Source organism: Sceloporus undulatus, chromosome 4, assembly GCF_019175285.1.
Source record: "Sceloporus undulatus isolate JIND9_A2432 ecotype Alabama chromosome 4, SceUnd_v1.1, whole genome shotgun sequence".
Taxonomy (NCBI): domain Eukaryota; kingdom Metazoa; phylum Chordata; class Lepidosauria; order Squamata; family Phrynosomatidae; genus Sceloporus; species Sceloporus undulatus.
This window is the reverse complement of record NC_056525.1, coordinates 43647799-43662074: the sequence shown is the minus strand read 5'-3', so window position 1 is coordinate 43662074 and position 14276 is coordinate 43647799. Positions and strand designations below refer to the sequence as shown.

Sequence of the window (14276 nt, the reverse complement as noted above, 5' to 3'; positions counted from 1 at the left end):
ACCCGGGGATGGTGGTGGTTCCACCTGTCCTGAACGGATCACGCTTCCCGTGAAGGACTCGGTATGCAGTCTGGGGGTGCTCCTTGATTTCGTCGCCCACCTTACATCTCAGGTGGATGCACGGTCAGGAGAACCTGTTATCAGCTCCGGCTGATTCGCCAGTTGCGCCCCTTCCTGACGGGGCACCTGAAACGGTAGTACACTCTGGTAACCTGTTTGGATCTGCAAGTGCGCTCTACAGGGGGCAGCTCTTGTACCATACCGGAAGCTAAAACTAGTGCAGAAGATGGCGCCCAGGCTGGTTACGGCATACCAGAGCCAGCCACATAAAACCAGTGCTTAAAGATCTGGCACTGGCGTCATTCGCTTCCGGGCGCAATACAAGGTGCTGGTTATACCTAAAAAGCCCTAAATGGCTTGGGCCAGAGATACCTTAGGACCGCCTCTCCCCATACAATCCGCCCCGCACTCTCAGAACATCGGCAGCAGTTTATTGAGGGTTCCAGGGGCCAGGTTAGCCTCCACGTCTAGGAGAGCTTTCACCATCTCGGCCCCGACCTCTAGAATTCTCTTCCATTGAGCCGCGCTCGGCCACCTCCCTGGCCCAGTTTAAAAAGGGGCTTAAGACTTTTCTGTTCAAATCAGCATTCCCGGACACAGGCCCCAAGTAGTTCTTCCCCCCCCCCCCATGGCAGAAGTGGCAACTGGCTAGATTGTGTTAATGTAGATGGTTTTAATGAGTTGTAAATTTTGATGTAATTGTAATGATTCTTTTCTGTTGATGTTTAATAATGTTGTACATACCCCCTGATTATATAGAAGGGCGGTATCGCCCCCCATCCTCTCCTCAATAATCCTCCTCCTAATTCTTATTCTTCTTATCTGATTCTTCTTCTTCTTTCTCTCTGCTTTCCCTTGGCTAACCTATCACGAGCACCTCCGTTTTCTCTGGATTCAGACTGAGTCGGTTTTCCCTCATCCATTACCGACTCCAGGCAGGCCACAAGAGGAGAGATGCCATCCTCGGTCACTGCATCAGTCGGAGACATAGAGAAGACTATTTGGGTGTCATCAGCGTACTGATAACCCCGCGCCCCATGACTCCGGATGATCTCTCCCAGCGGTTTCATGTAAATGTTGAAAAGCATGGGAGACAGAATGGCTCCTTGAGGGACCCCAGATGTGAGGGCCCTCTTATCGGAGCATACGTCTCCCAGCTGCACCATCTGGAACCTCCCAGAGAGGTAGGATCGGAACCACTGGAGTGCAGTGCCCCCAATACCCACCTCTACTAGGCGCTCCAGAAGGATACCATGGTCTATGGTATAGAAATCACATGTGATAATCTGTCACGTTATAACGTGAATTCTCATGATTGGGCCCGGAGTGGCTTCGGATTGGAGTTGCAAAAGCCTTCGTGTGATAAGGGCCATAGAAACATTTGGATAGTATGTCATTTTATAACTCACTGACATTACCTTGCACAAGCAGGTGATAAGAAGGAAAGAAATCACAGGCATTGTTTGCAAGACAGGTAAGATAATTATAAGTAAATGGGAAGTGGTACAATGCAAAAAGGGTGGTAGGGGTAAAGAGGAAAGCACGGGAAATATTTGTACTCAAACCCATCTAAAGCTGGATCAATGGTACCAGGAAAGGAAATGTCATAAACTCTGAATGGTAAACCACAGTACAGAAACAAATTGGTTCCTTACCAAAAGCTCTGAGGTTGCCAGCTTATCCAAGGCTAGTGACTGGATGCGGGAGTGGTGGACACCCATTTCTCGGTGAATACCAGAGCATTCAATACAGATGAGGATTCCCAAATTAATGGAGAGCCACGCTGGATCTGAAGAGCAAAGAAACACAATTATATAATTAGTGTTGCCCTGCAAAGGATGATACATGACATAGTAATTAATCTCTATACATTTACCACATGAAATGTTCCCACCATCTGTTGTTGTTGTTGTTGTGGACCTTCAAGTCATTTTTGCTGCTTTGTGGTGATTCTTCAGGTGAACCTATCCTAGGCTTTTCTTGGCAAGATTTGTTCAGAGGGGGTTTGCCTCTGAGGCTGAGAGCATGTGACTGGCCCAAGGTCATCCAGTGAGTTTTCATGGCTCAACAGGGATTGGAACCCTGGTCTCCCACTGTCCTAGTCCAACATTCAAACCACGACTCCATGCTGGCTCTTCATACCAAGTGCATGTTATCAGAAATGCCAATGGAGGAGATGGACTGTTATGAAGGACTTTATCACATGGACAAAAAAGACAGGAGCATAGCGGGATGCTGTCAATATCACACAATAGAGTGAAGATTTTCACACAGTGTTGTGTGATATCATGATTATCCTGCGATTATCTTATGAATAAAGAGAAATTGTAGTGCCACTTTTTATTCACTGGAAAATCCAGTGAATAAAATTACCACGGACCCACAGTGCCTAAGGAGGGTCACAATACCAGCAAATTATTAGTCATGCAAATATTTGGGCTAAAAGTGTATCTTGAGTTTTAAAAAGCTTGAAGGTTATTGCAATAACTCTTCTGAAGTTAAAAAAAACATGCATCTGAGTGTCAGAATCAAAGCAACGGCACTTTAGCCCAACTAATATGTATTGGTTGAATACATGAAAGGAGATATTTACACAGCATGTTGTAGAAAGGGAGTAGAGACCACTAACTGAGAGAAAAAGGATAATTGGTCATACGCAAGCAAAACTACACTAGTATTTTTTTCTCTTTCTCTGAAATTTCCTTTCTAACCTTCTGAATCTAATCTCCTTCCCTTTCACATCTTTCACTACCGACTAGCTATACTCTCCTGCTAAATAATCAAGGGTTTGAGTACTTTTTCTCCTGGGCTGAGAAAATTATATTCTCTCTCACTTCAGCTCATTAATATATTGGTTGCAGCATTTTCAGACAGATGATAACAATGTTTCAGGCTTTTAATGACAATCAAGGGATATCGCCAGTGTAGAATAACACAGCTGGACATTCCAATTCTATTCATTGCTCACACATTTATTTTCATTTATGGGCATGAATTTCATTTTCTTATTACAGCAAGATTCATCATACCAGTAATCCATAGACACTACTTTTACAAATTAAAATAGATGATAAGAGTCAGGTTCTGTTCTGCATTGTAATTGCTATTTGTCTCCAGAACTAACAGTAAAACCTCAGACTGATAAACTGTTGAACAAGATACCACAGAAATGATTATAGATTCCAGTCCCACAGCTAGGTTAAAGCAAAACTCTAAGCTTTCCAAATGTGGTGTCCTTCAGATCTTTTAGACAAATCTCCCATAATTCCTGCCCATTGCAACCTGAGACAATCACTGGGTGGAGAAACAGGAAATAGGCAAGGTCTCTTTTTGCACCTGATGCTGAGCAGTCACAGCATGTGCTATTCCCTGGCATGCGCTTTATCTCCTCAATGATAGCTCCAGTCAAATCCACCATGCTGCATCCTTTATCTTGTGCTTGTCTGAATGCTACATTCAGGGCCTCTTCTTTACTATTGCTCAGGACAGAGATCCATCTGCAAAACAGGGGGGAAAAACTATTGTCATCTCTTTCAGATCTGAGTCTCTTTAGGTAGGTCTTTTGAAGGTACAGTTATGGCCTGCTGCACATGACAGCAAATAAAAGCTGCAAGGAGTCTAAAGAGCATCAAGCATAGATATGCAAGGCAAATACTCCAAATATAAATGTCAACTCCCCACCTTGATGTGGCCTTAGCCTGATTATTTGCTCTTTAGAAAAGAAATTTATACATTAAAAACTACTGAAGTATAAAATAGTGATGTGAAGATCTCAGAGTCTCAATTTCATTAATGTTCCCCAAATCCCATTGGGATTTGTCTCCTTATTTTGTATCAGGCAACAAGGTTTTGTATTTTTCCCCACACTGAAATTTACACCAAAAATTGTACCAATTTTTCCTAAACCGAGCAACTCTTCTCATTGACTAAAGCATATTTCTGTACATTTTCAAAAATTAGTAATTTTAACTGTTGGCGTTATAAAATATACAGTACATGTCATTTTGCATGGTCTTTATTTTTAGAAATCAAAAATCTAATCCCCTTTTTAAAAATGGGGGGGAGAGACAATAAATTAAACCAATTAAAACTGCAAAACATTATGAAGCATCTGCAACAGCAGCAGATATGAAAGTGCATAAAACCCATTCCAGTAAGAAAAAAAATTAACATGAGACCATCTAAAAGGCTTAGGCATACCAGGCCTGCTTCCAAACGAAAACCCTGGTATACTGAAGATCTCCGGGCGAGGACGCGGGTGCTGCGACGGCTAGAGCACCGCTGGCGGAAACACCTACACTTAGCCGACAAGGCTCTCCTAGACCGCCTTTTGGAGGACTACGGAGAGGCGATACGAGCAGCTAAGAATTCGTTCTATGGTGCTCGTGTTGCATCCGCAGAGTCGCATCCAGCAGAGTTGTTCAGGGTGGTCAGGGAGCTAACTCAGCTCCCTCCTGCCCCGAACCAGATCCTTGAACCTTCTAAGGCCTGCTGTGACCAATTTAACAACTTCTTCGCGGATAAAACCTCTCGGATAAGCGAAGGTCTTAATGCCAGCATTAGAGCAGAACCTAGAGTAGAGGTATCCAGAGCCTCCGTGGACTCCATTAAACTGGATCAGTTTGAGTCTGTTAGTACCGATGATGTGGACAAGATCCTTAGAAGTGTTCAGAAGACAACTTGCTCCCTCGATCCCTGCCCCTCATGGCTAGCGGCTCAGGGGGGACCGGTGGTAACTTCATTGTTGCACCGGCTCATTAACAACTCTCTGAGGGACGGGCAATTTCCATCAAGCTTAAAATTGGCCATAGTAAAACCTTTGCTTAAAAAGCCCTCCCTCGACTCCCTGATGCATAATAATTATCGGCCAGTCTCGCTATTGCCATTTTTGGGGAAGGTGATCGAGAGGGCGTTTGCAATCCAACTTCAATCGATCTTGGATGAAACGGATTATCTAGACCCATTTCAAACCGGCTTTCGGGCGGGCTACGGGGTTGAGACTGCTATGGTCTCCTTGGTCGATGACCTCCGTCTGGGTATTGACAGGGGTAGCATGTCCCTGTTGGTGCTCTTGGACATCTCAGCGGCTTTCGATACCATAGACCATGGTATCCTTCTGGAGCGCCTGGCAGAGGTGGGAATCGGGGGCACTGTGCTCCAGTGGTTCTGATCCTACCTCTCTGGGAGGTTCCAGATGGTGCAGCTGGGAGACGTGTGCTCCGATAAGAGGGCCCTTATATCTGGGGTCCCTCAAGGAGCCATTATGTCTCCCATGCTTTTCAACATTTACATGAAACCGCTGGGAGAGATCATCCAGAGTCATGGGGCGCGGGGTTATCAGTACGCTGATGACACCCAAATAGTCTTCTCTATGTCTCCGACTGATGCAGTGACCGAGGATGGCATCTCTCCTCTCGTGGCCTGTCTGGAGTCGGTAATGGGCTGGATGAGGGAAAACCGACTCAGTCTGAATCCAGAGAAAACAGAGGTGCTCGTGATAGGTTCTCCTGGCCCGGGGATGGCGGTGGTTCCACCTGTCCTGAACGGGATCACGCTTCCTGTGAAGGACTCAGTACGCAGTCTGGGGGTGCTCCTTGACTCGTCGCTCCACCTTACATCTCAGGTGGATGCGACGGTCAGGAGCACCTGTTATCAGCTTCAGCTGATACGCCAGCTGCGTCCCTACCTGGGCCAGAGGGACCTTGAAACTGTAGTACATGCTCTGGTAACCTCTCGCTTGGATTTCTGCAATGCGCTCTACATGGGGCAACCCTTGTACCATACCCGGAAGCTACAATTAGTGCAGAATATGGCAGCCCGACTGGTTACTGGCATATCCAGAGCCAGTCACATAACACCAGTGCTTAAAGATTTGCACTGGCTGCCTATTCGCTTCCGGGCGCAATACAAGGTGTTGGTTATTACCTATAAAGCCCTAAATGGCTTGGGCCCAGGATACCTTGAGAACTGCCTTTCCCCATACAATCTGCCCCGCACACTCAGAACATCTGGGCAGCAGTTGTTAAGGGTCCCAGGGGCTAGATTAGTATCTACTACTAAAAGGACCTTTACCATCTCGGCCCCTAACCTCTGGAACTCTCTGCCCATTGAGCTCCGCTTGGCCACCTCCCTGGCCCAGTTTAAAAAGGGGCTGAAGACCTTTTTATTTAAACAGGCATTCCCTGATATGAGCCCCAATTAACCTCTCCCCCCTTCTCTACGTCAGCAGTGGCAAGCTGGCTGAGAGTTTTATTGTTGTGTTCACTGGATTTTAATTTGTATGTGTAACTTTTATGTATTGTACTGTGTGAAATGCTGTGCACCGCCCTGATTTTGTAGAAGGGCGGTATATAAATACAATTTTTATTATTATTATTTAAAAAGCGTGCTGAAAGATAGCAGAGTTGATCTCGCACTTACATAGTACATTCCTGTTCATCCTCAGCCAAGAAGTGGTATGTTCGGTTATCTGGGATGAAAAATCAGAATACAAACAGAATAAGATACAACACATTTGAAATATTAAGAGAACACAAAATGATGGTGCAGGAACAATTTCCCCCCTAAATGCTTACGTGAAATAAGATCAAAGCATTTCTTATCATCCATGTTTGGTTTCACTTGGCATGTGAGCAAATTCAGCTTGACTGGTGGACGATGCAGCTAGTGATGTATAAAACAGACAGAAAGAGAGAGGTAATTCAACCATTTTGTTTTTGCAGTGTCCGACTGCAAGTTTATACACATATACTTGGAAGTAAATCCACAGAGAAGAGATCTAGACTAGCAAAAAGTGAGTAATGTGCCAAGACAGATCACGCCAGGGTTTACTTATTCCACCTTCACATGCCAGACAGGGATTATTATTTTCTGCTCCTTTTCAATACTTGGTTGGAGCAGAAATGGGTAGGGTTTAGCCCTGACTTGCTTTCAAATACACAAAGACTGGAATGCTGTTGGCGGGTTTTGAAGCTGTAGCAAAGAGGGACACACAAAATCTGCTGGCTCCAAGTAGCCAATTTTTCCAGTGGTTTATGTTGCTAGTTTGACTAGGCCCATGTTGATAGCACAGAGTGCCCATATCCATATCTTTGTCCTTACTTACTAATAATACAAAACTTGCAATGATGCTTTTTAGCTATGTGAGATACAGTACTCTTAAATCAAAGAAAAACAGACACGTGTTATTCATAGCAAAAAAACAAGAGATGTTACAACTACCCAAACTTGCAGTCTTTGCAGCCTGTAATAGCCATGCATTGGCTGGGATAACTACAGCTATTTCTTTACATTTACAGTTCCGCCATTTGTTTAAAAATGTCCCATATTCCCTCTCAGCAAAGTTGTTTTTCTTTCTTCTAAACAACCAGCTACAGTTACTGAAAATTTTAAAAAATGCTATGGTAATTAGCTTGCACTCAATTTAGTCAAGCAGAAGGTAGACTGCCTTCCTGCTCTTGCAGGGAGGAGAAGGTAGAGTCATCATCTCATCGAAAAAGAAATGGTTTTGTAGCTATATCAGAGGTTTCATTCACAGATGCAGGCGAAACATCAGGAATAAACTCTTCTAGAACATGGCCACATAGCCCGAAAAACCCACAAAAAACTATGGATGCCGGCCATAAAAGCTTTCAACTTCACATCATTTAGATCCTTCACTACCTGAACTCCATTCTGATCCCTGCTAATCTTAATACTGATCAATAAAGTACAACAGGAATCATTGCCCAGGATTGGAAATGGTAGATCCCTGAGATAACAAACACTGCTTTTATGAAGTACTTCCTGTTTGGGATTTGCAACATGCTTGGCTTCAGGAATGTGATCTTTGTATCTAAATATTTAATCACTCAACTAAGCACAATGCATTTTCCAGGAATTCAATTTGTCTACATTAACTGTGTTCTATAATGAGAAAGGTTCATACTGTGCTGTGTGAGATGGTCAAATAGCCATTCCGAACTGTACACTTTCTCTTCTGCCAGACTTTTCTTAACCTGAAATTTGAAAAGGAACATACAGTTTCACGTAAGGAAACTGACCAGGTACCATAAAGTTTTAGATATGAGAATCAGCCTGGCATGTATTAATTCCAGGTGCCGTATACAACAAAATTAATTTGCATTAGGGAAATAAAGCTAAAGCTTAGATCTAGAGACAAGTTAAGTGAAGAAAGTTTGCAAAAGGAACACTTGTCTTCTTCCACCTCACCACTGGACAACCATATATGGAATACTGGGGCCCTCTTGAACAATGTAGACAGGGACATGTGGCAGTGGGGAGCTTGTGACAATCACAGACATTTGCCACACACAATCCTATGTAGGCTTACTCTAAAATAACGGTGAATTGTGTGTGAGGAAGAAGGAAACTCAGACTCCTTCAAGGATTCAAGATAAAGAAATAATTAAATCAGGCTGCTAGTAACCGAGGGATAGAGCCATGGCAGTGTTACATAGTAGTTTGAGTGGTGAAGAAGGATTCCAGGAGACTAGGATTGAAATCCCCATTCAGCCATGGAAACCCAGATGGCAAGACACATTCTCTTAGCCTGAGAGGAAGGCCATGGCAAGCCCTCTCTGAATATATTTTGTCAGGAAAACCCTGTAAAAGGGTTGCCATAAATTGGAGTTGCCTTGAAGGCCCATTAATAAATATAACAAGAGTTTTCTCCTTTGAGGAGCAGTTTTTAACAAGCAGAAATCCAGCACAGTTATTTATTTATTATCCTGCTTTTCTCCCAATATGGGACTGAGAATAGCATACAATGTACAGTCAGCCTTCAATATCAGTGTGGGTTCAGTTCTGGATATTAAACATCATGGGACCCCAAGTTGCATTTTCATCAATGGGCACATGCAAGTGGCTGCGTCAGCACATCACCATTGACAATAATGAGGTGCAGTCATCTGCGGATGCTCCAATCTGTGGGTAGCTAACCTGCAGATATGGAGGGCCACTGTAAATTAAAATAAAATCTCAAACACAATGTGGTAAAACATTTAAAAATCATTAAACAATCAGTCTGATTACATTAATTTTAAAACATTAAATTAAATGCATTCAATACATACAGTTTTACATACAGTATTTTTTAAAAAAACTGCACATCCTTCTAGCCCAAACTGTTAAAGGCTGAAGGCCTGTTTCAATAAGACGGTCTTTGCCTGCTGGTGAAAAAGCAGAGAAGGAGCCAATTGAGCCTTCCTTGGGAGGGAGCCTAGGAGCAGCTTCTAAGAAGGCTCTCCCCTGTGTCCTCCTCAGATGAGCCTGTGAGAGTAGGACAGAACAAAAGCCTTCCCTTGAAAATTGTGAGATTTGGAGAGGCTCGTATAGGGAAAGATATGCTCTCAGATAGTTTGGACCTAAGCCATGTAGGACTTTAGAGGACCCTGGAGAAGGAGGACCCAGAAGATGCTCTTCCTTCAGTCCCATCACTTTCACAATTATGGTTGCTGGGTGCTTGAATAAGTCCTTGGTTGCTGCCCCTAAGTTCTGGAACACCTTCTCTTGGGTGGCTTTAATGGCTCCATCCTTCCTTTCTGTTGACAGTCAAAGACGTTCATTTTATTCTGACAGACTTTTAGTGTCTGAAGGTTTTTAAAGGGGTGCTGTATTGTTTTAAATTATACTGTTTTAACCGCTTTTTTCATTTTAAGTTTATGAATTACATTTTAAAAATATTGCTAATATTTTAACTGGCACAGCACCTACTGCTTTAAGGCTTACATTTCTCACAGATGGGGCAGAGAATGATGAAGTGCATTTTAAAAATTGAATCAAAACCCAAGTATTGTTGGTGCATGTTAATCAACAGGTTTTGTTTAATTTTTATGACAGTTTAATTGACTTATACTCTTCCATTCAAAATTTTAAAGAGTAATATAACTTCTTAGCAATATAAAGAAAAAACAGTAATAAAGAAAAGTTGCATTAAAATTACAAAAGCAGCGATAGGAAAAAATGGACTTTGTAAATAAAGTGTGATCAAATTCATAATCTTTGATGATTTTTTGTTGAGGTGTTGGCAACTGGCATGGCTGAAGTAGATGTACTTACCCTTCACTTTTCTTAAAGAGGTTTCCAGTTCTCTCTGTGCCATATTGCTTATTACCTTGCAACTGATGCATGCTGTACCTTACTGGTTTGCAAATAGAATTCTGTTGGAAAACCAAATAATCATCACCAGCACAATGATATCTATTTAATAGATCATCTGGCAGCATATTTTCTCAAGTACAATTCCAAGAATAGACAGTGGTAAAAAAAAAAGTCTAAGCCCCAAGGAAACACATCTTTAAGATTATTCCAAAGAGCTACTGAACCAAAGAATTGGACATAGCTGCAACATCCCTCTGCTTGAATACCTCCAGCAAAGGAGAGCATGGCACTAAGGTAAAGCTTGGAATTGTAGCTGGAAAAACTAATGTTACTGTTGGGAGCTGATTTGGTGGTTGTCACTCATAAGTTGTGCTACAGGTTACTAACATGTTAATGTTAACTGATTTTAAAACAAAACATGTTAAAAATCCAAGAAAAGCCCAGATGACCCCTATAAGAAATATTTTGAAGTATAGAATAAATGTCATCCCTTATGCAACTCCCCAGTAGGTACCTTCTTCTCATTAAATAGTAATGCATGACAACACTATTTTAAAATCTTACTCCCAAACACAAAGGTCCCATACAGACTGCCAAAATAAAGCTGCTTCGGGTCACTTTGGAGGTATGCTGTTTAAATGATACATGCGTCCTAAGAGTCTGGAAGCTGCACCAAAGCTGCACGCCAGTCCTTAGGACTGGATCATGGCTTTGGCGCGGCTTCCGGACTCTTAGGACGCATGCAACATTTAAACAGCATATCTCCAAAGTGACCCAAAGCAGCTTTATTTTGGCCTGTCTGTATGGGGCCTAAGTTTGTTCCAGCTTCAAAGAGTTTTAACTGCTGGAAGTTCCCCTTAATGTTTAGCTGAAAGGTAAAGGTAGTCCCTTGACATGAACGTCTAGTCGTAACCAACTGTAGGGGGGCGTTGCTCATCTCCGTTTCTAAGCCGAAGAGCCAGCATTGTCTGAGGACTGCTCTGATGGTCATGTGGCCAGCATGACTGCACTGGATGCTGTTACCTTCCCACTGAGAAGTGGTACCTATCTATCTACTTGCATGCTTTTGAACTGCTAGATTGGCAGAAGCTTGGACTAGTGACAGGAGCTCACCCCATCATATAGCACTGGTGCCTTGAACTGCCAACCTTCCGATCATCAGAGCTGGCATCTTAACCACTAAGTCACTGCATCCCATCGACTTCGTTGTAATTTCCAGTGGTTCTCATTCTATTCTCTGAAGCAACAGAGGAACAACTCTCACCCGTCTTCCACATGACAGCCTTTCAGATATTTGAAGACTGAAACCATGCATCAAATTCTCTTCTCCTTCCCATTGACTAATGGTTTTAAAGACATTTTTTGGCCAAAGTCCAGCACACTTGCTAAGAAACCTCTAACCCTACAACTGCAACTAGACTCCTGGTAGCAGTGCTTCTTACATTGTACAGAGATCGCCTGCTTATTGCAGATTAGACTGGTTCTGCTGGTAGCATCATACACAAAACAAGAACTGCACTTTAGAACATGATATATTATCACTCTCCAGTGGTACAGAAGTGTAGTTATGGGGAGAGGGAGATGAGGGCTGCCCTGCCCAAATAAGAATTTTGCTTGCTCACGTGCAATTTTAACTTTAGTCCCTAAATTTCTAGCATTGTAGAGAGTGAGATATTGAATATCATTCACATATAGAACTCTCACATTTTCTGTGTTTGCATTCACTTGGTAACTTTGCTTTTCCCCTTGATTTGGATGCATAAACTGTGTATCTAAAATCTCAACTGAAGTTAATTTAATACAGTACTAGAAATTTGGAACTAAAGAAACATTTCATGGGGGTTGATGATGCAGAATTCTTCTTTGGGGTGCAATTCCCTCTTTTGTCCTCCCCCCTGCAATAGCTACACCTCTGTGTTTCCCCTTCTCAGATGCTGTGAAGGATCAATCTGAAATACTCCAACAGGCACCAGCTAACATTTCTGCTGGGCTGTCCCCTAACTCTTTCCTAGGCAAAATAATGTGCACTCCCTCCCTACATTTACCTCTTTGGGCTCCAACTGCAGTGCTGCTTTCAGCTGATCACGAAGGGAGCACAGCTGCTTCTTCTCCTCTTCCTGCTTTGCTTTCATCTGAAAAGCATGACACCAAATGAAACATTCCATATCTCTGCTGCAAAATCCCTGTCATAGGCATTTTGATTCAGCAGTGTACTCACGCTACTGAAGATCTGGATTGCTCCAGCACTTTAAAAAAGGTGCAGTAAGGGACCTGTGACAAATGCACTGGTTAAGTGGGGTTTTCCACAGCCCCCCTGCAAACGGTGCCAGGTGCATCCATGGCCAGTCTGAATGTCGCAGAAATAACTTGGTTTCACACCAGGTTATTTCCATAATGTGAATGGGGCCTTACATTCCAGGAGACTTCTAAGAGAGGTAACTAGTCTTTCTTTTTGCTAGAAAAAGGATGACCCAGGGATATAGAGAGCTCAAAGACTGCGGGGCGGGGGGAGCCTTAGAAGATTGTATATGGCTGCAGGCTACACTTTGCCTACTTATGATTTAGTGTGTGGTCCAGGTAAGCAGCCTATGAATTTAATAACACATACTTACACATTGAAGCTCAGGAATAAGATTTTCAATAAATTGTTTGTGCTTCTCTGTTGCCTTTAAACATGCCTGGAAAAAACTGGCAGAAAAAAAAAGAAGGCGGAACAAATATAGAAAATATTTCCACTTCAATTTAGAGATGGGCAGATTAAAAGAAGGGGGAAAGAGTTAAAATGTTAGATTGATGATTAAATACTTTTTTAAAAATCTAATACAAATACTCTGAAAGGTAGGTTTTAAAAGGTGGATTTTATCCTCACAACAACCCTGTGAAACAGCTCAAGTAGGAGATCGACCCATGGCCATCCAGGGGAATTTATGGCTGTGTGGGAACTTGAACCTGGAACTTCCAAACTCCAGTCCCCTAATGTAAAATCTTTATTTTACATTAAATAAACAAATTTCAGAATCAAGTTTGTACCACTTTTCTGTTTATAGAAATCTGTGTTCTGGTTTAATAAACCAGATTTCCAATTATTCCTTCTTTTTCATTGTAATTTTCCAGAGTAACTTAAATTAATCAAATCTTCCTAAGGACTTCATCACAGGAGGCAGGTAAATCGTAACACCAGGATAATGGTGTCTTTGGATGGGGCTTATCATATGATGTCCTCCCACTTCTGCTGGTCTCCTGAGCGAGACTGTTTGGACAGCATTTTTATTTTCCCACGAATGTAAAAAAACCTGTTAAAGACCTCCTTTCCTGCTACTGTTCTACTACCATCTCCAGTGCAATAGTTCCATTCCACTAGTGCAGATTTTGAGTGGTCAGAGGGTGGTCAGTGGGCCTGCTTTGAGAGTGGCTTAATTGCCCTTTGCTTACTAATGATCAAGGAAGAAGTAAAAGGGGTAAACATTTCAATTTGATTTCCTTACAATTGGCAAGATAACTGAAAAAGTTTTAAACTGCTGTTTTCTCCTTCCTTAGGAAGAAAATAGGTTGGCAAATGACTGCCATCCCCACTCCCCAAACTGGAACCTGTCAGAGAAGTCAAACCTTTGCTCACTGCCCCCCATCCCACCTCATCATAGCCCTGTTCTGGAATATATATCTTTCTCCTTCTCCTCCTTTTCTCTCTCACCCCCACACCCCGGAAATATAAGTGGGAAAGAGACCAAGCGTTTAAAAAATCATTTATTTCAGTCTCAGGCCTCTTTCTTCAGTTTTCTTCTAGCTTCAAACTTAATCACTATCTAATGAAAGCCAGCAATCAGGATACATCAGACTAGCTGCTGGCTTTCATTCAACAGTGGACCTTAGTACACTACCAAAAAAGATGGGAACATAGCAATATGCTCCCGTCAATATTGCACAATAATGCTAAGATTTTCACACGATGTCTCATGGCATTGCAGTTGTCAAGTGATTATCCTGTGGATAAAGAGGTATTCTAGTGCCCCTTTTTATTCACAGGATTTTCCTCAAAAGCCAACCAATCTCTCTGGAACTATTCTTAAGTAAGGAAACCTGTAACCTAAATCTTATTACTAAGTCTTGAGGGACAA

The 14276-nt window shown here is 42.5% G+C and overlaps 1 protein-coding gene across 1 annotated transcript in view; it reads right to left on the bottom strand.

The window, feature by feature from the left end:
- The window catches only part of LOC121929749 (arf-GAP with SH3 domain, ANK repeat and PH domain-containing protein 1-like), a 49484-nt gene that overhangs the window by 23041 nt on the left and 12167 nt on the right, over nucleotides 1-14276 (bottom strand). Inside the window, exons 8-15 of the mRNA XM_042465627.1 lie at nucleotides 12774-12849; nucleotides 12207-12293; nucleotides 10120-10220; nucleotides 7988-8057; nucleotides 6636-6723; nucleotides 6481-6529; nucleotides 3397-3557; nucleotides 1716-1849 (exon numbers count right to left, since the gene is read on the bottom strand). Of these exons, the coding sequence (XP_042321561.1) occupies nucleotides 1716-1849; nucleotides 3397-3557; nucleotides 6481-6529; nucleotides 6636-6723; nucleotides 7988-8057; nucleotides 10120-10220; nucleotides 12207-12293; nucleotides 12774-12849 (766 nt within the window). The remainder of the gene's footprint in view (nucleotides 1-1715; nucleotides 1850-3396; nucleotides 3558-6480; nucleotides 6530-6635; nucleotides 6724-7987; nucleotides 8058-10119; nucleotides 10221-12206; nucleotides 12294-12773; nucleotides 12850-14276) is intronic.